Source organism: Dendrobates tinctorius, unplaced genomic scaffold (assembly GCF_039654945.1).
Source record: "Dendrobates tinctorius isolate UK_male_01 unplaced genomic scaffold, ASM3965494v1 ptg000030l, whole genome shotgun sequence".
NCBI lineage: Eukaryota > Metazoa > Chordata > Amphibia > Anura > Dendrobatidae > Dendrobates > Dendrobates tinctorius.
In genome coordinates, this window is record NW_027361698.1 from 45,079,723 (window position 1) to 45,104,064 (window position 24,342).

The 24,342-nt window shown below is 42.5% G+C and overlaps 1 protein-coding gene across 8 annotated transcripts in view; it reads left to right on the forward strand.

Moving 5' to 3' along the window:
• The window catches only part of ABHD18 (abhydrolase domain containing 18), a 65,234-nt gene that overhangs the window by 36,334 nt on the left and 4,558 nt on the right, over nucleotides 1-24,342 (forward strand). For 3 of the 8 annotated variants that reach the window (XM_073572067.1, XM_073572064.1, XM_073572066.1), the window contains exons 6-12: nucleotides 4,110-4,177; nucleotides 5,706-5,723; nucleotides 9,070-9,208; nucleotides 15,634-15,723; nucleotides 18,920-19,021; nucleotides 21,501-21,834; nucleotides 22,881-23,043. In XM_073572067.1, the coding sequence (XP_073428168.1) occupies nucleotides 4,110-4,177; nucleotides 5,706-5,723; nucleotides 9,070-9,208; nucleotides 15,634-15,723; nucleotides 18,920-19,021; nucleotides 21,501-21,834; nucleotides 22,881-23,043 (914 nt within the window). Of the gene's footprint in view, nucleotides 1-3,849; nucleotides 3,997-4,109; nucleotides 4,195-5,654; nucleotides 5,724-9,069; nucleotides 9,209-15,633; nucleotides 15,724-18,919; nucleotides 19,022-21,500; nucleotides 21,835-22,880; nucleotides 23,044-24,342 lie in introns of those variants that run through there. The other 5 variants (XM_073572069.1, XM_073572070.1, XM_073572072.1 and 2 more) reach the window with 5 other exon arrangements.

Here is a 24,342-nt window from a genome sequence, read left to right on the forward strand (position 1 = left end):
AGTTGCTCCGCTCCAGTTACCAGCATGAGGGGGCACGCCGGATTCTTTGTCTGAAGGCCTGGAATACGGATCCACCTTCTAAGAAGTCTCTTACAAACCTTCCCTTCCAGGGTTCTAGGCTTTTCAGATCCAAGCTGGATCAGATAATCTCAGACGCTATTGGCGGTAAGAGCACTTCCCTTCCTCAGCCTAAGCCAAAGTGCCCATTCACCAGGAAGCAATCCCTCCAGTTTTGTTCCTTTTGCCCCCCGTGAGACCTAGTCCCATCAGTACCGCTCTCCCGCCAAGCAGGAGACGACGAAGCAGTCCTTCAAGCCAGCCCCTCTCTGGCATCCAAGGGATCGCTCTTCAAAGCCCTCTGGGTTTCGCTCCAGCAGGTTTTCCTCTACGTGACAGGTCACTCCACCCGGGAATTCTTCCAGAGTGTAGGGCCTACTTCTTTTTTCGGGACTCTTGGTTGTCAGTGGTTGACTACACCTGGGTTAGATTGATCGTGACTTCAGGCTACAACATTGAGTTTTCTTCTCCCCTTCCCCGGGGAAGACTTTTTTTTCCAGTCCCATCCACCAAGGCTCCCGGCTCAGATCTCTGGCTTTTTTCAAGCAGTTTCCTTCCTTCTACGGACAGAAGTAATTGTACCTGTTCCGTTTCACGAACGCTTTTCAGGGTTTTACTCCAATCTCTTTGTGGTTCCAAAGAAGGATGGTTCTCTGTGTCCAATTCTGGATTGCAAACAGTTAAACCGTCAAGTCCGGCTCCGTCACTTCTGCATGGAGTCCCTATGCTCGGTTATCACCTCTATGGACCCAGAGGAGTGCCTCAGCTCTCTGGACATTTAGGATGCTTAGCTTCACATTCCTATTTGTATCCCGCATCAGAGATTTCTCTGGTTCACGATCATGGAGGAGCACTATCAATTTGCAGCCCTTCCCTTCAGCTTGGCCTCTTCCCCCCAGGGTGTTTATGAAGGTTATGGCAGCTGTCCTGGCCATCCTTTGTTCCAGAGAAATACTCGTCATCCCTTACCTAGACAATCTGTTGATCCTCATGAGACTACCGTCAGAGCCTTCTGATCACCCTGGACACTCTCGCCCATCTTGGCTGGATAGTCAACAGGGAAAAATTTTCCCTGACCCCGTCTCGGCGCCTGGTGTACTTGGGCATGCTGTTCTGCACAGCCCAAGCCATGGTATTCCTTCCAGGGGAGAAGTTCTCATCTCTCCACCTGGGGATCCGTGCTCTGAGACGGCCATCTCCACATCCCCCGCGACTCTTCATGAGCGTACTGGGGAAGATGATTGCCGCCATGGAAGCCCCATACCCTTTGCCCAGTTCCATACCCATCCTCTTCACCTGGCCCTCCTGTCAGCTTGGGACAAGAGGACCTATTCCCTGGACTGACCCATTCTCCCTCCTCTCCGGGTGAGACAGTCTCTGACACGGTGGACCCTCTCCGCCTCCGTTCTGCGCAAGATATCTTTCCTCTCCACTGGTAAGTCGTCGCCACCAACGCCGGTCTCCTCGGCTGGAGGAGCGGTCTTTCTTCATCACACATTACAGGGTTGCTGGAATTCTCAGGAGGCCGTTCTGCCCAATCAGAGCAATTTACCTCACCATTCTCCACTGGCAGAACCACTTCTCAGGTCACCCAGTATGCGTTCAATTGGAAAATGTCACTGCCATGGTGTATATATAACATCAAAGCGGGACGCGCAGCATGTCAGTTATGGCAGCGGTAGCAAGGACCCTTCTTTGGGTGGAACATCACATACCCGCTATATCGACTGTCCACACACCGTGGGTGGACAATTGGACAGCTGATTTTGAGTCAAGGTTTTGCATCATGCGAGTGGTCTCTCAACACCGCAGTCTTCAACCAGATCTGTCAAAGATGGGGCACCCCGGACGTCAACCTGATGGCGTTTCGGATGAACCACAAGGTGCCTTGGTTTGTAGCCAGTTCCCAAGACCCCTTTGGTTAGGATACCCTATTAATTCCGTGGTCCCAATTACAGCTGCCCTGCCTATTTCCGCCTCTCCCTTTGAGTCAGAGTGTCGTAAAAAAGATCAAGGCGGAAGGACATCCGGTAATTCTGGTAGCTCTGGACTGGCCCAGAATGGCCTGATACTCGGAGTTGGTGAACACACTCCAGACCTGCCCTCATAAGGCTCCCTCCTCCATCACTGTTCACGGTCTCTAAATTTAATGGCATGGCTGTTGAGGCTGCCGTTCTGAAAGAGGCCCAGATTTTCTCCTCAGGTCATTCATCCTCGCATACTTAACATAGATACTGGAAAGCGTTCTTTCATTGGAGAGTTTGAAAACCTTTCTGTTCCAATGCCATTTTCCCTTCCTTCCATACTGGCTTTTCTTCAATCAGATCTCGACTCCGGTCTCGTACCCAGTACCCTTAAGGATCAGGTTTCCACGCTTTTAATCCTTCTGAGCGAAATCTGGCCTCTCGTCCCCAGGTCAAGACTTTTCTTCAGGGAGTGGCTCGCTTGGCACCTCCTTTTCTTCCTCCAGTAGAGCCGTGGGATTTTAACCCTTATTCTTGTTCTAGGCGCTCTTCAGCGTCCTTCATTTCTAACCCATTCAGGACATTCCGTTTTCTCTCCTTTTTGGTAGCTATCATATCCACCAGGAGAGTCTGAGTCGGCAGCACTATCTTGCTGTTCCCCGTTTGTCGGTCTACATCAGGACAACGTGGTCCTCAGACCCATTCCTTCCTTCCTGCCTAAGGTGATCTATTCAGTCCACATTAATGAAGATTGTTCTTCCTTCCCTCTGTCCTTCTCCAGTCCATCCTTTGGCGAAGTCTCTTCACAAGCTGGATCTAGTCAGAGCGCTCAGTCTATCTCTCCAAGGACTGCTTCCTTTTGTCACTCTGACGCCTTGTTTGTCATTTCTGAGGGTCATCGTAAGGGGCTTCCAGCCTCCAAATCTTCCATTGCCCGCTAGATTTGCTCAGTAATACTGGGGGCATATCGCGATCAGGACAGACATCTTCCACCAGGCCTCTGTTTCTCAGATTTGTAAGGCTGCGACCTGGTCATCTTTGCACAGTTTTGCGAGGTTTTACAGGGTTCATACCCATGCCTCGTCCGATGCGATGCAGGCCTGGGAAGAAAGGTACTGCAGGCGGCAGTCGCCCACCGTCAGACTTAATTTTTCTACTTGCTCTGTTTCCCACCCTCGGGATTGCTTTGGGACGTCCCATGGTTACCTCTGTCCCCCTATAAAGTGATAAAGGATTTTTGGTACTCGCCGTAAAAGCTCTTTCTTGGAGCCTTCACTTGGGGACACAGCACCATGCCTGGTTTTGTGCATTTTTTTGGCCTTGTACATAATCATGTTATTGTTGCTTCTCCTACTGCTTTGACACGAACTGACGTGTTTTGTTCCAGTCAGTGGGTGTATACTGCTGATGAGGAGCTATTTTCCCTTTTTTTTTTTTTTTTTTTTTGCATAGTGTCAGTCTCCTAGCGACAGCGGCAATACACCCATGGTTACCTATGTATCCCATGAAGGCTCCAAGAAAGAGATTTTTACGGTGAGTACCAAAAATCCTTCTCTTCGGACAATTCACAGCTGACATCATCTCGAAGCTCTATTACCCCGATTGCCAACACACCAGGAGGACAATTGGGAAGAGAAAAGGCGACCCGTCAGAATGTATTTTTAGGCTGAATAGGGCCCAATAACCATCGACCTTTCCAGCATGATAATATCAGCTCTTAGCTGTCTGCTTTACCTTTGTTGGTTACAAAAAATATGGTGGGGGGCCCACGTCCTTCTTTTAATTTATTTAATAATAAAAAGCTTTCCAATATGCTCCACAGGGTGAAATTTTATAATATGGCTCCGATCACTAAAAAACCTGTTCAGCAAACAGAAGCACTCAGCTCAGTATGCACACGGCTGAACTCTTCAAAGCAGTTTTTTGATTGATCAGTCTCAGAACCTGGACGACCATCAATCTGCAGAAAATGGTAGTACGTTAATAAAAATGTATGCTTTTAAAATTGGCTGAAAGTGTACCTATTTATTGCTGTAACCTCATAAGAAATATCTTCTAATATGTTTTTATTTTTCCTCACTTTTATAGTATTTCTGGAGAAGGCGAACATTAATGGCCCGTCCTATGCTGAAAGAAGCTGGTATTGCTTCCCTGATGTTAGAAAATCCTTATTATATCCTTTGTCTTTTTGTATGTTATAACTGTTGGTCGCCAAGGATCTTGTTATTAACATCTTAGGAAAGGCCCCCACTTTTTTTTTTTTTTTTTCATAATAATCTTTATTTTTATCTAGCGCTAACATATTCTGCAGCGCTTTACAGTTTGCACACATTATCATCACTGTCCCCGATGGGGCTCACAATCTAAATTCCCTATCAGTATGTCTTTGGAATGTGGGAGGAAACCACGCAAACACGGGGAGAACATACAAACTCCTTGCAGGTGTTGTCCTTGGTGGGATTCGAACCCAAGACCCCAGCGCTGCAAGGCTGTAGTGGTAACCACTGAGCCACCGTGCCGCCCCACTTGTGTAAGAAGTTCTGTCATGGTTCCACCATGTTCAACAAAATAAAAAACGCAGCTGTGATTTCATTTTATTTTTTCTGCTAAAATGACAGGCATGCAAAGGAAACTTAACCCCTTCCCGACATGAGCCGTACAAGTACTGCTCAGCGGGAGGTGCGTTCCCACAAACAGCAGTACTAGTACTGCGCGGCCTCACACTGAATGCTGCAGTGATCGGGTGCGGGTGTCAGCTGTATGTGACAGCTGACAACCCGCAGCAATGCCCACGATCAGTGCTAGCACCGATCGCAGGCGTTTAACCTCTGTGATGCCGCTGTCACTAGTGACAGCGACATAGAGAAGCATCGTGCAAGGAGCCCCCTCCCTGCGCACTTCCATCTGGTCATCGCAATGCGATCATGTTTTCCTGGGACCCTATTGCTCTCTCTTCTGATATGCGATCACATCAGAAGAGAGAGAAATTAAATGGAAAATCTACTTTTTTTTTTTTTTTTTTTTTACCGATCGCAACATCGGGGTCGGTAAAAAACGACCAGAATCATGTTCTCCGGAGCCGAGACCCCCGAGAAATTCCGACTCTGGGGGTCGCTATACCACTTTTCCTCAGCCCCATTAATTAACGGCGTTGTGGTTGAAGTACCCCTAATTGCCACCGTTGAAAGGTGTATCGGTCATTTAGGGGTTAAAGGGCATAAAAATTCAAAGTTTGAAAATTGCTAAATTTTTGCCAAGTTTTGCTTTTTTTTTTTTTTAACAAATAAACACAAGTCATATCAAAGAAATCTTACCACTATCATAAAGTACAATATGTCACAAGAAAACAGTCTCAGAAACAGCGGGATCTGTTGAAGGGTTCTAGAGTTATGACCTCATAAAGTGACAGTGGTCAAAAGTGGCCTGGTCAGGAAGGTGAAAACAAGCTTCGGGGTGAAGGGGTTAAGGGGCCCATGATCTTCAGCAGGGTCTGTCTGGTGCCCTTGCAGCTACAATCAGTTAATCATCAGTTCAACATCTAGTCCAAAGGAACTGAAGTTAAGCAGCCAATAAAAGTGGCTAATAAGAAAAAAAACCTAACATTTTTTATTTTTTCTTTTACTGAAATGAAAGGCACAAGTACCTTTCATACTTTCCTTGACGTGGCTTCTTAAATGGCTACAGAAAACCAAAGGACCAATTGTAAGTCTGCATGTGTTTTACATTTACCAATTCCATAAAACTAATGTTTAGGAACCCGTGTCATCAGAGGCTTTTACGCTAAAAAAGTGGTGTAAAAGCTTTGAAAAGTTACAAAATGTTGATGTTTTTATGCTGGTTTCTTCCAACTTTGCCAATGTGAGCGTAACCAGGTTATGACTGGGGCGTGATACCATAGCTCGTCTAATTCATGACAATCAGTGGTGTTTCGTACGTCAAAATCTCACTCCAATTCCTGATTGCACAACACTCATCAGGCGCTACAGATTCATGAAAAAGCGTGCACCTTTTCATGAATCCGGATTGTCTGACACCACTACACTCCCTCAAAATCACCAGTCTTAATGACTATGAGGTATGTTGTAATAAGCTGTTTTCATATCAGCAAAATGTTCATCAGTTTTGCAGCTCAATCCATCAGTGAGTTTGTTTGATGGCTTTCTGCAGTCTTTTCTCTCCTTTCATGAATGATGAGCTAAGGTGATTTAAGGCAAAAGTATTGGATTGGTTAATCTGTTTAGAAGATGGTTCGAGAGATAAGGGTTATAGATCCTGTTGTCAGAAGAGCTCTCTGACAGATTCACTCTTAAAGGGGGTTGTGCACTAATAATTACCTTGTTAGCTAGTACTGGTCAGTGTACTTACAGGTGGTTACTACTGTCTTTGCTGTTTTGCGTCATCCCACCAGATTCCCATGTGTCATGTGAACTGGTAAGCACTGGAGCTTCTTCTGCCTTCACTTCATCAGTGTTCTCCAACATCAGTTCTCAAGGCCCAACAGATCATGTATTCAATATTACTTTTACTATTGTATAGGTGTTGGCATGATCCTGAAAACCTTTTCTGCTGGTGGGCCTTGTAGACTAAAGTTGAGAATCGATGGTCTAGAGTAGACCACACATTCCTTACGTCAGAACTCTACAAAGGATCAGCATGAGCCTTTGCCCTTCTGGTTAGACTGACCCTGTCTGCCCACTAACCCATATCTGTTGTGAACTCATTTTCTGCTCCACCAGTTGAGTTCTCCTTCCGTTCTCCCTCTGGTGGTGACAGGAGGTAGTGAGGTTGGTTTAATTGGTAGTGATCTGCCACCTGGTGAGGAGGATAACGATTGGATCTCTGGAGTATCAGACAGGATATAAGACAGCCGACGCCCTATCCTGGTGCTGGTGATTCAGTCTGCTTCTCAGGTCTTGGACTTCAGCTCTGTTCCAGTCTTCTCAAGTTAAGTTTGTTTTTGCTAATGTTCACACTTGCTCTTTTTGTGTGGTCAGCCAGCCCCGGCTGGGGCTGTGCTGAATTTCCACTCTTATTTATCTGTATTTGCCAATTTGCCTTTTTTGTCCCTTTGTTAGATTGGCCTCTTTTTGCTGTGTCTCAGAATATTTCAGAGTGTTGATATAGTGGGAGAAGTCTAGTGACTTCAGGGTTCATTTTGCTATCAGAAGTGTTGGACATTATTTTGATAGGGTTTTTGGCAGATTGCAGACAGTGTCTTTCCTTTCCTGTCCTTTCTAGTTAGTTTGGCCCCATCGTTTGCTCAGCCTATATTCCTGCCTTTGTTTGTGTTTTCATCTTGTTTCACCGTCAATACATGTGGGGGGCTGTCTTTCCTTTGGGGTCTGCTCTGGGGCAGTTAGTTTTCCTCTTTTCCTGCTTTAGGCTTATTTAGCTCTCCGGTTGTGACGAGGCGTCTAGGATCATCGTAGGTACGCTCCACGACTGCTGATAGTTGTGTGGTTAAGATCTGGGATCTGCAATCTGCATAGTTACCAACCTCTCTGGTTTTCTGAGACTTAGCTTGTGGTGTTTTTCCTCCTCGGTGACCCATTCATAACACATATCTACTGATGGTTACATATTTGGCATGGTTGAATAAATACATGTCCATCAAGTTCAGCCAAGAGATGGGTGAGGATATAAGAAAAGGATATCGATATATCCATAATGCATGATCCAGCCTGCCCTAAAAAAGCAGATTTCATCCTCCCTCCTTTAGGCCACATTCAGTATTTGGTCAGTATTTTACCTCAGTATTTGTAAGCCAAAACCAGGAGTGGGTGATAATACAAAAGTGGTGACGTGTTTCTATTATACTTTTCCTCTGATTTTTCATCTCCTAATTTTGACTCTCAAAGACTGAGGTAAAATACTGGCAAAATACTGATAATGTGAACGTGGCCATACGGCAGGTGTCGATCTGTTGGATCAACGTTTGGAACAAGGACTTTTTTCTTAAAGCATCGACTGTTCCCGCTTCAACCTGTACTTGAGGAAGCACAGTCTTCTCTGGAGATTGAACCCTTTCTCCAAACAGAAGGAGTACCCTCTTGTCTTTTTTTGTGGGGAGGTTTTACAGAGAGGGAATGTTCAGGATAGACTGTTTGTACTACTTTGTTTTCATAGAATCATAGAGTTGGAAGGGACCTCCTGGGCCATCTGGTCCAACCCCCAGCTCAAAGCAGGATTCGCTAAATCATCCCAGTCAGATGCCTGTCCAGCCTCTGTTTGAAGACTTTCATTGAAGGAGAACTCACCACTTCTCGTGGCAGCCTGTTCCACTCATTGATCACTCTAACTGTCAAAAAGTTTTTTCTAATATCTAATCTGTGTCTCCTCCCATTCAGTTTCATCCCATTGCTTCTAGTCTTTCCTTGTGCAAATGAGAATAAAGTTGATCCTTCTACAATGTGACAGCCCTTTAGATATTTGTAGACAGCTATTAAGTCTATTAAGTTTTCACTGGACCTTCACAGAACAGACACCAGGACAGACCATAGCTCAATGCAGAATTGAGATGAAAAGACCCTGGCTAATCTGGACCGCTGTGCGGAGGCATCATGAACTTAGGAGTTAGAGCTGTCAGGAGGGAACATGGTTAGGAGGAGCTGGGGTTATAGTAGGGACACAATGTGAATAGTATAACACACCTCGTCCAGGAGACTTGAAGTCAATCATTGAGCGCTGTGGTCACATGACATGCAAGAAATGGGTGGGAATACAACAAAGGTGCTGAGACTGACATGAGTGACCATCCCAATGTGAATACACTGGCTAGTACTAGCCAACAAGGAAATAATTTTAATTTTGTGTCCATAGTCTTTGAGCCTTACATGTGACGGGTCAGTCATGTGATTTTAGAATGGGGGACAAAAGAGAGGCTGACGGTATTCAGCCAATTAATCTAAATCTGCTGTGCAGTGAGTGGCAGAAAGCAAAGCCGATATCACAGATTGTAAAATAAGAAGTTCTATTCCCGCAGTAATAAGGAAAGGGCAATTTCTGCTGTAATCTGAATGTGATTGTGTTCTCTTACCTGAAATAAAAGGAGATCGAGCTTAAAGAACGTTTCTGACTTGTTTGTAATGGGTGGTGCTCTGGTGCTGGAGTCGGCCGTCGTCCTACACTGGCTGGAGAGAGAAGGATATGGCCCTCAGCTAATGACTGGCATTTCAATGGGAGGACATGTAAGTTCTTTATGGGATTTTCTTCATACATTCTGATCTGTATGTAATACAAAACTTACAAGATTAACCTGTGAAAAAAGTGAAACAATTCTTCCACCTTCTGTGCTTTGGTTCTACGCATGTACTTGTCTGCCTAGATCAGGGGTCTCAAACTCGGCAGAGTAAATGGGCCGCACATAAAAAAAAAATTTGAGCTGGTGGGCCGCATTCCTTTCAAACTTAATACACCTCGTGCACGCGCGGCTCGGCTCCGCACACCTCGTGCACGCGCGGCTCGGCTCCGCACACCTCGTGCACGCGCGGCTCGGCTACATCCACCCTGTAAACCCCTCCTGATCCCACACATTAGCTTACCTTTATCCAGCACCATGACAACCAGCACAGAAGCAACTCCTGCATACACTGAGGCCCCTGATCATGTGACCCCTGACTCCTGCCCCTCCTGTGACCTCATCCCAGGTCCTGTGCAGTGTGAGCACACAGAACAGCCATAGCGCGCTCCTGAATGCGCCCTTCCCCCTGCCTCAGGGAGTGAGACGTGGTGCACTGCGGGCCGCAGATGCCTGCCCCAGGGGCCGCGTGTTTGAGACCTCTGGCCTAGATTTTCGGTATATAGTCTACATTATGCCTAATTGCATTACCAAAATCAATTTTCCACATTTTCCAAACATTGGTCTGAGCCTAAATGTCCATATTAATAAAAATGCAAAATAGAAAAAACATTATTTGTAAAAATTATATACCATTAAAGTGTCCCAGCAGCTTCTTCTGCGTGGATATTTTGGATTTAAAAGGGTTTTCCCATGAACAAAGTACAATTTAATGAATTGATCTTGGGATAAGAATAAGTTCCACAATTGGGAGTTACTAAAAAAATGTGTTCCTGTGCTGAAATAATCTCTTAAATGTGCCTGTGGAGGAAACGGGGGGGGGGGGGGGGGGGCCGCGGCGGCGGGCGCTCAAGTCCACTAGTCGGAACCGCATGGACCAGTAATCGTCCCGCTCTCCTGTTAACCTGGGCATATCGCTACACGGTCAACACAAGGTGAGGGTCTACGCAGAAGAATGAACAAACCAAAAAAGTCCATTTGGGTAAAGACTTAAAAATATTTTTTATTTAATTAATTGCGTAATTAAATAAAAAATATTTTTAAGTCTTTTACCCAACTGGACTTTTATGGTTTGTTCACTCTTCGGAGTAGGTTCTCATTATCTTTCATGAATATCCTCATATGTTATTTGTATGATAAGTGAGTGATCCTCACTAGGTTGTTGGTCTAACACAAGGTGAGGGTAAAACAGTGTGGTAATGCTTTATTGAACCACAAAACAGGCATATAACACATAGAACAGTCCCAGCAAAATAGCCCAAGATGGTGCATATTACAGAGTCTCACCCTTCCGCTGACCCACCGGGATAATGGCAGATGTTACTTCAGAACTCCCAGGGTCGGCTACCCAACCTGTGGTACATACACAGAGAGGAGGTAATGACAAGCATAGGAAGATGACAGTCCATTAAGTCCATAGAAGGTCCAAAGCCAATTGACACGAGAGTCACCACCTGGCTTCTCCAAACATCTCCATGGAGCCAGGAGACCAGCGGGTCCCATTCCTGACTTTCTCCAAACGTGTCCATTGTTTAGCGATGGTCAATGGAGCAGATCTGTATCCTTCCAACTGGAGCCGAAAACCCCTAGGTTGTTACCTGTAGAACGATAGATCTGTGTCCCTGATGAATTGGCTGCATTCCTGTCTCTCGTCCATCAGGTGTTTTTCAGAATGTCCGGCTGTGTCGCTCTCTCTCCGAGTCTCTTTATACAGAGGCATGTAACCTATTTTTGATTTACCCAGTGTCCTTCAGTTCACCCTCACAGATAAGGAGAAGAATGGCAACAATCTTGTTTGATTACATAATCTATTTGCATAGGTCTTCCTCCTCTGTTTTAAAAATCAACAAACTATCTGGGCTTATAAATGTATAATTAGCATATTAGTAGACCTCACTATTTAACAAGGATGAGAGCACACTATGTTATATCAAATATCAGCTTACAAGTCAATATTACAGGCTTCCATAAACAATAGTTTGCTTTCTTGACCAACCAGAACTCAACACTTAAATCCAAAATCCATCCTACAGATAAAGTCCATCCTTCTTGGTTTGCTAAGCATAGTCATCTGGGTAATTAAGGTATAATCTGGTTTCTTCATAGTGCCCCTGCTTTGTACTGTGTAATGGCTGTGTGTCATCATGTAGGAGCATAATCTGAATATACAACAGATCTTTCTGTGACGTAAAACATTTTTAAAAACATGCAGCAAATGCATTACCTCAGAGTCCGCTCTGCTCCATTGATATAATGTCTGTATACTCTTTTGCTTCCTGTCCTGCCCAGGAGCTGTGGTATGATCAGACCATGTTCCTGTACAGTCAGACACAGCCATCACACAGTACAAGGACACATTTATAAGACTATCTCAGCACAGGAACATCTTATTAACATCCAGTTGTGGAAATTATTATCCCTAGATCTATTGATTGTAATGTACTTTTGTTCATGAGAAAAATTTCCTTTGAAGGGGTTATCAGTAGCATCAACCCTCCTAAGCTGTCTATATAGGCATGTATGTCATAGAAAGTTGAATACAATGATACCTTGATATCTGCGAACCGATGTCTTATTACAGAGAGACACATTTTTCTTAATAGGTAAACGAGCTGTAAAGATCTATAGGCCAGACACAGATCTCCCTGAGAATCTGCTTCCAGAGATAATTTTAAATGAAAGGGAGAGTTACCAGTGTGAGACATGTAATGACTGACCGTCTGCACTCTTGATCTCAATGCGGAGTGGAATGTGATTACACAGTACAGCAGAGCTGAGCTTTTTCTATCTGAAAGCACGTATGCAGTTGTCCCCACACTGTTCTGTTATCCCAGCTGTACTGACCTCCCCTCACACTAGCTGCCTGTGAGATGGAAGCTGAAGTGTTAGGGAATCTTCACATACTGCATTTTTGCAGTTGTTTGTTTGTTTTTTCCATATGGAGTAAAACACTGCGTTTTACAGTAATATGAATAAAACTTCAGAAATCTCATTCACTTGCTGCTTTTTTATCTTTCAACATCAGTTTTGCTTTTTTTTATTCTTTCAAATCTGCATCACGTCAATTCTGTGTTCTGCACCCATTCAAGTGAATGCATAAAAAAGGAAATGAGTGCACATTTTATATGCTGCGTTTTCCCTGCCTAGAGATGCGTTCTTCGTGTAGAAAAATCTGCTGCAAATACTCATTGTGAACATTCTGTAAATTTTAATCAAGCAGAGCTTTGCAGTGGGATCATGACTGTCGGTCATTAAATGTCTCACACTGGTAATGCCCCCCGGTCATTTAAAATAAGCTCTGGAGATCGATTCTCAGGGAGATCTATATTTAGAGTTGAGCGACTTTGGTCGGATCGGGTTTCATGAAACAAAATTTGTTTCAGATGAAACTGGTTCGACTAGGGCAAAAAAAGTCGGAGTTTCGTCCGAAACCCGACCCCAATGCAAGTCAATGGGGAATAAAAGTCTGCATTGAGCGGATGACATTCATCCACCCAATGCCGACTTTTATTCCCCATTGACTTGCATTGGGGTCGGGTTTCTGACGAAACTCCGACTTTTTTTGCCCTAGTCGGACCAGTTTCATCTGAAACAAATTTTGTTTCATGAAACCCGATCCGACCAAAGTCGCTCAGCTCTAATCAAGGTATCATTTTATTCAGCTTCCTATGACCTGTGTGCCCGTATAGACGGGTTAGGAGGCTTAATTCTATATACATAGATTCCCTTTTAAGGCCGCCATCAAACGGTCCTATAACACAGACAATGATTGCATAGCAATGCTAGAACTGGCCGGCGGCGGCTCTCCTGACCTGAGTGTGATGGCATGGTCAGGGGAGCCATCTGCAATTACAATCGTTGTCCATGTTATATGGCCATCTGACTGTGTCCTTAAGCTAAGATACCTCTGGAGTCAGTCATTGAGTTATACAGTAATGGCAATTGTATCAATTTTGCTGCAGAAATGGCAATAAACATTCACAAAAGTGCTGCATATGAGTCCACCATACTTGGTAGCAGTTTTTTTTTTTTCTTATAAATATCAATATTAGTGTGACCAAAGCTCACAGCGCAATACAAGTGAATTTGCTCACGTCAACTTAGTCTCAAGAAGTCCATCCTCATCTGATTTTTTGCGATTAGCTTGTCGCAGCACCCTCATGATTGCAATGTGACGAACTTTGTTTGCATGACAAATGTCTGTGCCATCTAACTCCAGCTGAAGATCATTTTGCATTTTTTTTTCCCCTTTGTGCACCATGATAATAAAGTAGTAAATAGAATTGAGCAAATTTTTCGAAATTCGGTTCCGATTACGATCGGCGGCGAATATTGTATTTGCAATATTCGCCGAACGTTATTGGAGTCAACGGAGAAGTGGTGACCGAATATTTTTGGAACCGATCATCAAACGTAAATTTGGCACTAATATGGAACCAATAGGCAAATTCAGATTCGGCGACCAATTCCGAACGTATTCGCTCAAACCTAGTAGTAAACTTGGGTCTAGAATTGCTTTGTGTGTGTTTTCTTTTTGTTGTTTTTACTTTTTAAGCTGGTTTACAGGATTTAAAAATAAATCCACATGGCAAGAGAGATGATAAAAAGAATTACTGTGGTTGTACACATGTGGACAAAATTGTTGATACCCTTCTCTTTGGCCTCCTCTACATGTCTGTCTCCTCCACCACACGTACCCATCATAACCTATGGGGCTGTTCACATGTTCGTGTTTGTACACCATGCAAAACACACGGAGACATGTCTTTTTTTTTTTTTTTTTTTTTTTTTTTTCCCCCTCTGGCAACACAGATGACACCGGAAAATAAAAGTCTGAGTCTGTGAAAACGTTCAGTACACACATAGCATTCTCGTGCTGCCAATGATTAACATTGCAAAGTATAGGAAAAGTTTTGTAATTAAATTTTTTTAGTCCATACCAGAAAAACGCGATGACACACTGATAGAAAACTCTGACACCAGTACCGTTTTTCACGTACATGTTTAAATATGGACATGTGAAGGAGGCTTTAAAGCAAGTAAAACCCACAATGGTCACAATGAAACTGTGAAAAATAGTAATTTTTAATGGAAACTTACTGAATATCAACTAATGAAAATTAGACATTGTTTTTCATCAGAAAAAAGAAATTGGCCTGAACAAAAATGTTGTTACCCCTAGAAAATGATCAAAATAATTTGACCATAGGGATATTTTAAACTGATGTCTACAAACTTGTAATCAGTCGCTCTGGATATTTAAAAGGTGACTAGTCGTTGTGCTATTTGGTATCATGGTGTATCACACTGAACATGGAAGCTAAGGACAAATTGTTTCAGGATATTAGAATGAAAATTTTAGACAAATATGTAAAGGGTAAAGCCTGTAAGACCATCGCCAAACAACTTGATGTTCCTGTTGCTTCAGTTGCACATATTATTCAGACGTTTAGGGTCTATGGACTGTAGCCCACCTCCCTGCACGTGACAGCAAGAGGAAAATTCATGACAAATTAAAGAGACCTATAGTTTGAATAGTAACCAAAGAAATTAGAGGTGAACTCCAAGATCCGGGTACGTCAGTGACAGATCGTAATTTGTCGTTGTCTTGGCCAAAGTAGTCTTTATGGAAAACTAGCCACAAAGCTTCTGGGAGAATGTTATTTGGACAGATGAGACAAAACTGGACCATTTTGGCAAGTCATGAGCTGTGGACAGGTGCCGAAGTATAAATTAATAATCTTTATTTTTATATAGCGCTAACATATTCCGCAGTGCTTTACAGTTTGCACACATTATCATCACTGTCCCTGATGGGGCTCACAATCTAAATTCCCTATCAGTATGTCTTTGGAGTGTGGGAGGAAACCCACGCAAACACGGGGAGACCATACAAACTCCTTGCAGATGATGTCCTTGGTGGGATTTGAACCCCAGCGCTGCAAGGCTGCAGTGCTATCCACTGAGCCACTGTGCTGCCCAGTGTAACAGATCATGTTTGCAGTGACTGCGTTAAAGGAATGTGCAACAAAATATAAAATTAAGGCTACAAACTTTCTGGCCATTATCATTATTTTTTTTTTTTGTAATTTTCTGTTAAACCACAATTTAAAAGCAATGTCTGATTTTCATTAATTGATATTTAATAAATTTAAATTGAAAATAAATTTGACAAATTTCAAGTTATTTCAGTGACTGCTCTCTCAAGTCTTTAGTAGACATCCTTCATTAATGTAGCTCCGACCCCCCACCATTGCCTGTGGGTACAATGTTTGATCTGACTTGCTTTCTATTGATTTTTACTTTACATTTCAGATGGCTTCTTTAGCAGTAACCAACTGGCCTAAACCAATACCATTAGTTCCATGCCTGTCATGGTCAACAGCCTCTGCAGTCTTTACTACGGTAATTATTTTCTGTTCTTTGTACAGTTGTGATTGTGTTCGGGTAGGTTTCCACTTTCAGTATTGCCGGCACTTTAAACGCTGCGGAAACCCCACTCTGCCCAAAGCGCCGCCCCCCTTTCTATGCGCGGTGATACCGCATGTGTTCATTGAACACATGCGGTATCACCGCATCGTATCCATAGACTGTGTAATTTATCTTGCGTATATGGAGCATCTACGCAAGATAAATAGAAATGCGGTCTAAAAAGATGCGCCGCATGTCCGTAATTTCGGGTGTGTCACCTGCGTTCTTGCACGCATAGTGGAGACGGGATTTCATAAAATCCCCTCCACTATGCTGTAACATCTGGATGCTGCGGAATGGACGCTGCGGCTGTACAACAGCGTTCAATCTGCAGCAAATCCTGAACGTGGAAACATACCCTTCAGCATTACTGTTGGCCTGAGTGTAGATAACACTCAGGGAAAACGTTTTATGCACAGGCTAGCTGATTAATGTTACTCCTCATTCCACTCTAAAGAAAGGAAAAGTAACAAACTATCTAGGGGGCTCAAAATGATGCCAGAGTTATGGTCATTCAAAGCCACACAGGCGCTTCTATTGGAAACGTCCCACGGTTTACATTTTTTGCAAGGGTAAAGGAACCCATACACATTAGACTACATTTAAAAAGGTTGTTCACAATTTTTTCATTGATGACCTATCCTTAGGATTAATCATCTATGTCTGATCAGCTGTTCATGGTGTTGGCGGAAGCCAGCCAGAACTACTTGATTGCGGAGCTGCTTCATCTTTTGATGGTAGCTGCGCAGGGTACTATAAATCTGTCTCCTATTCAAATCAATAGGCAGTGGATGTATATTCCCCTGCTGCCATCATTATCGGAAGACTGAGCAGCTCCGCAGTCGAGCAGTACTGGATGCCGCCTCCGAGAGCGGCTGATCAGTGCGGACGTCGGACACAGACAGATCAGACATTGGATAGGTCATCAATGAAAAGTAGTGGATGCTAGACAACCTCGTTAATGAAACTAGCCATAACGAAACCTATAGCACAGGCTCATCAACTGGAAGGTAGACCATTGTGTTTAAAATTTTCATCGTTATTTCATGAAATTTGGGAAGAATATGTTCCCATAAAGATCTTTAATCCCTTGCCCATTCCGAAGTTGGAATATCTGTAACGCAAATATGTACTTAAAGGGAAGCTATCATCAGTAAGCTACCTATTGACTAAATCAAGTGTGATTTTAATTTTATTTAAAAAAATATTTTGGAACTTTTTTTTATATATCTCTTTGCACAATCTGTATTAAATTGAAATCTTGCTGTTTTCACATTGGTGACTGGAGCTATTTTAGACTGTATCCTTTTGTCTCAGGAAATGCACATGTACATTAGCTCCAGTGGACAGACTCTGACACTAACTTTTGTACTGAAGTGTCTAATGAAGTTGTGATATGATTTACTGTGAAGACCAGGGAGCAAGGCAGTTGTGATTGGTGGATCCTGTTATCAGCGGCATATCGAGGTGTTGCCTGTCATTGTTATCCTGCTTAAAAAACGCTTATAAATGCTTTATGAAAGGACAGAAAGTAGAGTATATAAAAGCCCGAGTGGCCAAAGTGAAAATTTCAAGATTGCTATTTTAGGTGAAAAAATGAAGAACAATAAGGCTGTGTTCACACACAGCGTTTTTTTAGCAGTTTTTACCGCGGTTTTCACTATAAAACCGCTAAAAATAAGGTGCACAGTCATTCCTATGCATTTTGCACTTTTTGTGCACATTGATGCGTTTTTTTACCGCGAAAAAAACGCATCGCGGTAAAAACCGCAGCATGAACATTAATTTTGCGGTTTTTTCCGTGGTTTAGGCTTCTCCCATGCTTTTAGAAACCGCTGCGGTAAAAAACACATCAAAACCGCGCAAAAAACGCACAAAAACCGCCGCGGAAAAATAGGTGCGGTTTCTGTGAAGGGATTCAGGTTTTTGTGCAGAAATTTTCTGCAACGTGTGCACATACCCTAAAATTTCGAAGTCTTTATTTGCAAACCTTAAGTCGCAACAGTGTGCATAGGAATAAAAAAACGCAGAACAAGCAAGGTTTGCAAATAAAGACTTCTAAATTTTGTTGAAGACAACCACGCTGGATTTTCTTCATCTTTTTACATGGGGTCTTGGACTGCAGCACTTCAGGGTTCCTTGCGTTGTGTCTTCTAGTAAAGGTAAACTGAATTTCTTTTTGCTATTTTAGGTGTTTTTGTTTTGTATAAATAATCATAACATGAGGGAACAAGTCCTCATTTTTTATTAAAAATAATACATGTAATACAAAAAGCCTGATTTAAACAATTGCTCATTTTTCTAATGATGGGTCCTCTTTAAATGTGTTCTGAATTCCCCAGTTAGAGCATATTTAACTGTCCACATCTTGAAATAATAATGGCTGCAGAGATGAGTATAAAAAGTAGTTTTATTTTTTTTAATTTCTCCTTTTCATTGCAGAAATATTTACTTATAAAGGTTAAGTTATTTTGTTATGTTAAACTGTAGCTGGGTGTTATCAGAAATTTTTCTCTGGAGGTGCTTACTTCTTCCTCTGCACAAGATAGAGCAACCGTAAGCAGGCATGAGAAAAGAACAAGCGCTCCTCCCTGAGCTTTGCAGCTATTGTGTAGAGATACACTACCCAGTTCTGCTGTATCATTACAAACACTGCCAGGTCTCATATGTCTGCAGTCAGTATGTGAGGAGGGTCAGAGCCCGGCCCTTCCTGTGGAGTCAGGCGGCCCTCCAATTTCAAATCTAAACTTTACAAGCTAATATTTCCGCAACATAGAAGAGAGATAAAAATCATTGTTTTACTCCGCTTTGCAGCCACCATTCTGTGATGTGGGTGTTTTCACATGCTCATACTGGTAAAAGGTCCTCTTTCAAATGAAGTTATGTGTAACGATTGTTCACCAGACAATCATTTGGTTCCCAGGTTAGTAAACAATCCGTCTACATCGATAAGGTTAATATTCGTGATCTATACCAATGCAATCTATAAACTGCTTGTGTGCTTTTTATTCCTTTCTCTCTCCCGCTCCAGTTTGTATTATTCTATGTAAATTTTGGGGGCTTTACAAGCAAGGTGTGGATTAATTTGTACTTTCGTACATGATTTTTTTCCCATCATATTCTTGTTTAGGGAGTTCTAAGTAAAGCTGTTAGCTGGGAAGAACTTGAAAAACAATACTGCACACAGTCAGTCTACGAGGAGGAGATAATGCATCTGCTGGAGTACTGTGGGGTAGGTACATTTTATGTCTCTTCGTTTTTTTTTTTTTTATTTTTCAGTACCACATTCACAATGGCTTTATAACTTTTAGTTGGAAAATGTAGTCAAGCGCCGGGTGAAACACATTGTATTAATACTGAAGCTAACAGATTTTATACTGAAACCAATGCCATACATTAAAGCTGTATTCCCGTCTCCAAGATCCTATCCCTATATGTAATTAGAGTAGTAGTAGTAGTAGTAGTAGTAGTAGTAATAACAAATACCTCCAATTAGAAATGTAGTATAGTTCTTTTAACTATGTTGCTTACCCCACGTGCAGGGCATTGCAGTAGCTTAGTTATCCATGGTTACTACCACTCATACAGTGACTCTTACTTGTTATTAGCCATAACCATGGAAACCTACACCTTGTATAGGATATAGACCTAGTAAAAATCTTAACTTTAGTGTCCAACTTCAGGGCTTCAAAGATTGTTCCTTTATGACAGTCCTACTATTGAGCTGTTTAAAAGTCCGCCAATGCTTCCTACATTTAGTAGTCACTTTGCCTCGTTACACCCATTAATTTGGGAGGTGGTCAAGATGTAGTAAACTATAAAAACTGCCACATGGAGGGCCGTGGCCTTTTCAAACAGCAGGTCAAAAGGGGTGCTGAGAGTCTGACTGTCTACAATGTAATACTGATGTCTTTTTGCCAAGGTTGGTCTGACTGTAGTGGCTGCTCGCTGCCAGAATGCATGTATCCGCAGCCGCCCACTACACTGACTGCTGGTATCAGTGTACCACATCACTGCTGGAGCGCATGCAGCGCCGATATCCTACTCCCATGTACTCCAGGATTCAGCGACTAATTTTGAAGATGACTCGGGGCGGGATGAAACGTCCAGCTTCTATTTTCTGTCCCATTACCTATCCCTGGGGTGAACTATTGTGTTAAATAAACCAGCATCAAACTGAATGAAATCCGCGAGTGCGGTTGATTTTCTACAAGTTTAGGCGACATACTCCCTTTTAAAGGTTCAATCTTTTAAAATATAAAATGAACCAGAATGGGAAAAGCAGTAAAGTGAAAAAAAAGTTGAAAGCCTCAGTAGTTATTATACATTGCTTATATAGTGCCATCATATTCTGCAGCGCTGTACAAGCATCATCATCATGGAGCCCCATAATATAAATTTCCTATCAGTATGCCTTTGGAGCGTGGGAGGAAACTCACGCAAACACGGGGAGAACATACCAACTCCTTGCATATGTTGTCCTTGGTGGGATTTGAACCCAGGACCCCAGAGCAGCAAATCAACAGTGCTAACCACTGAGCCACCCCTCAACCCATCAACCAACATAAAAAAAATGCCACAGGAATCCCTTGAGAATAGTATCATGGGGCTATTTTTTTCAATTTATGCCAATGTTTTCTACTTTTTATGTTTGTTTAGATAATATATTTAGGAATCTTATTAAAGATTGTGTTCTTGTAAGATAATAGTTGACCCACAGCTGTATTCAGTGCTGCATACATGTGGGAATAATGTTCATTGTAGCTGATGGGGTGGAAGTGGTTGGTTGCCTGGTATGTTTTCCATTGCTTCTCTCTACAGGAGCGCTAATGATGGGGTAGGTTACAAGCCAACCACTCTGGCCCCTAATTCCCATATGTCCTGCAAGGTGGCATGTCCAGATCGTACTGTGCTGACTATACATTGCCAGGGACAAGACATGTACAAAATCTTTTTACTACCGAGCTGACAAAGAAATCACATGTATTGTTTTATACTTGTTTATGCCAAGCATAGTGATGCAGCTGATACATTTGTATGACCTGTAACACAACAAGAAAACACAAAATGACAAATTTGCAAAAATACTCTGCAGTAAAAAACATGACAGTAATCAGCAAGTGCTGTATAACAAATACAGGGTATTTAGTCGATACGTATACCAAGCCGCTTTACCACGTCACGGTAACCCTTCACGAAGCAGTCCCTATCTGATGTGGTGTGAGCATTGTCTGACCGACTTGTTCACACTTGTGCATGTCACATATGTTTTTAATCCGTTTTTTCCTTGCTAAGCATGGTTTGGGAGACCCCACCCCTCTCCTGTGTGACATACACATAAATGAGCTGTCTTACACCACAAGCCCATACACTAGGAGGCACCTGTCTGTATCCTGTTCATTTAGAAACTGTTCACATGTTCAGGTTTTAAATACATTAGATAGGGACTGCTTCATGAAGGGTTACCGTGACGTGGTGAAGCGGCTTGGTATACATTTTTTGCAAAAAACGGATTGACTAAATACCCTGTATTTGTTATACAGCACTTGCTGATTACTGTCATGTATTTTTGCAAATTTGTCATTTTGTGTTTCAGCCATTGGGTGGTGTGAGCATTGTCTGACCGACTTGTTCACACTTGTGCATGTCACATATGTTTTTAATTTGTATGACCTGTGTCTTATGTTTTCGATCTGTTCCCCTATCTTCAGACAGATTCTTTCAAGATGGGACAAGACTTTGTGAAAAATTCTCCAAAAAGCGTTGATAGCCTGACCCACTTAAAATATGCTGCTAGTATCTTCCGCCTCAACAGCACCCGGAAACCATTATCTGCGGAGTCTATGCAAGCCTCAAGCAACCACAACAATGAACTGATGTTTCAAAGTGACCCCAAAGGGATGTACATCAGGCGAGCGATGACTGGCGGGCTTAACGGTCACCTAAAAAGCGAACAGGCAAAAAGAAGTGAAGCTCTGCAGAGGGAGTCACTGTTATTCATGAAAGGCGTCATGGATGAATGTACACATGTGGCCAACTTTTCTGGTATGAAAATGTATAAATTGCTGTACAAGGGAGATCTGAAGCCATTTTCTGCAACCTATGAGTCAAATAGCTGTAAATACACAACAAGGTGATATGATACATGGTAAAAATTCAGACTGCAAAAAAAAAAAAGAAAACGCTCAACAGAGAATGATGAAAAATAGCTGTATAAATGGTGTTTAATTATTCCAGGCACATAGCTCTATATACTAATAGGCACCCAACTTGGAATGTATACAGTAATTTAATAGCGTTTTATTGTGCATGCCCTATCCTCCAATTAAGCGTACATATGGCTAAAAGACATAAAACAAAGATTTTTAAAGCGTACATTTTTTTTTTTTTTATGTACTACATACCATGCAGCAGATTAGTGGAGGCCCTCATTCAGAGTCTGATCACTCAAAAAGCGCTGTACAGAGCCCTCTGCTCAGCAGGCAGAAGACCTGGGCTTGTGCTTGACCATGCGCACTGTGTACAGGCTCAAAGTCTGAGCCCCTCTTTGTACAGTGTCATAGACTTTCTGTTGACCCCATAGACAGCTTTGCCCAGGCAGGAGCTCGACACATCGGCCTGCCAAGTGAAGTAAGAAGTATACGGAACAACTCCTTTATCAATTGGTGGGGGACTGGGTCTGCTACACATGTTGGGTATCATGCCTGCAATTAAAAAAAATAAAAAAAAAGATGGGTATTCTCTAAATAAAATGCAAGTGCTTAAAGGATTTTTTTTTTTTTTGTTAGACCTGCAATATTTAAGTTGCTACCCAGGCTCCTCACCAGTCATTGCAGATCCTGCTCTTTGTGATCACATGTGATTGGATTCTCATCTGGATCCAGCAGCAAGAAGACTGGTGGGGAGCCCAGGTAATACTGTAGGGAGAGGGGTTGGGAATCCTTATGGCGAGTGTTTTTGTTTTTTTTTTGTTTGTTTGTTTTTTTTTATAATTTTGACAACCCCTTTGATTAAAATTCCTACTGCTAATTTCACACCTCCATGTGGATAAATTATTTGACTATAATAATCTATAATCATATTTGTTACAGTTCCAGTGGACCCATCTTTGATCATAGTTGTTCAAGCCAAAGAGGATGCCTACGTCCCAAGGGTTGGTGTACGCAGCCTCCAGGAGGTTTGGCCTGGGTGTGAGGTCCGATATTTAGAAGGCGGCCATATCAGTGCCTACCTCTTTAAACAAGGGCTGTTCAGGTAATGATGCTGTTATTACATATATATTAAGTATTTATATTTCACATTAAAAAATTCTCAGGAGTCTTCCTATAGAAGTCTGTATTGTATTGTTCATTTTACTAGTTCCTGAAATTTCTGAATAAATTGACATCTGACTGTTACCCTCCTACATGTCCCTACCCATTCTGGCACTGGTAACACCAATTGGAAAAGACATCCACCCAAACTCGTAATACCCCGTTGCAATTTATTCACACAAGTTTAAGTGCATGTCCTTTCCAATTGGTGTTACCAGCGCCAGAATGGATAGTGACATGGAGGAGAGGGTAACAGTCAGGTGTCAATTTATTCAGAAATTTCAGGAATGTGTAAAAAGGAACAAAATGCCGATTTTATGCCTAAAATACTAGGAAATGTGTCATCTTTAACTTTAGGCCTTTTAGAGATCGTTTTGTCTTCAACTTGCTTAACGGTACACAAAAGTTTAGGCACCCTTGGTCAAAATTACTGTTGATTAACAGTAATTTTGACCGAGGGTGCCCAAAATTTTACATGCCAATGTAAGTTGTTTTAACCTGGGAAGCTGATCTTTTTTTAAATGCCAATTGCCCACCCACTACCCTGCGACACAATTGTGGGATGCTGATTGGTTATCATAGCATCCAGGGATCAACAGAACGCCATTGTCTGTATCTGGGAGATTGTGGTAGATCGTTAATTTCACCAAATGTTGTAAAACTAATATGTTGCATTATATTGTGCAAGCGACCATACGAGTCCCTAAGGAGGCCTTTGGAAAATTATGCAAAATAAATACCAAACAAAACCCCATAGGTTTCGCGGTGGATACTGCGTCCATTTGTTATATAGAACCACGTGGGACGGCCGCAGGTGCCTCCTTGCAGTGTTGGTGTCTCCCTTAAAGCCCAGTCACTAAGAGCTCACAGTACAACTTATTGTACATTGATGAAGGTCCTAGACCGAAACGTCTGTATGTATGTACTGCAATTCATTAAAACCACCTTTCTGCATCAGAATCTTTTTGGTGTGTGCCAAGTCTATTTAAATTGAAGTTCACGGATTGGGATCCTACTTGTGCACCACCTCCGTTTACCAGGGTTGTGCCAACGGTTTTGTTCTAATGGAGATGTTGAAGTCACCCATGATGATGGTGGGTGGGAATGTCAGCAGAGAGAAAGTGAAGAAGTCAGGTGGAGAACTGGTCAATAAAGGCAGTGGTCGGAACTGCAGGTCGGTATTTGCCAGCCAATTGGAGGTTGCAGGTAGAATAGATGCAGACACAGTGGACTTCAAAAG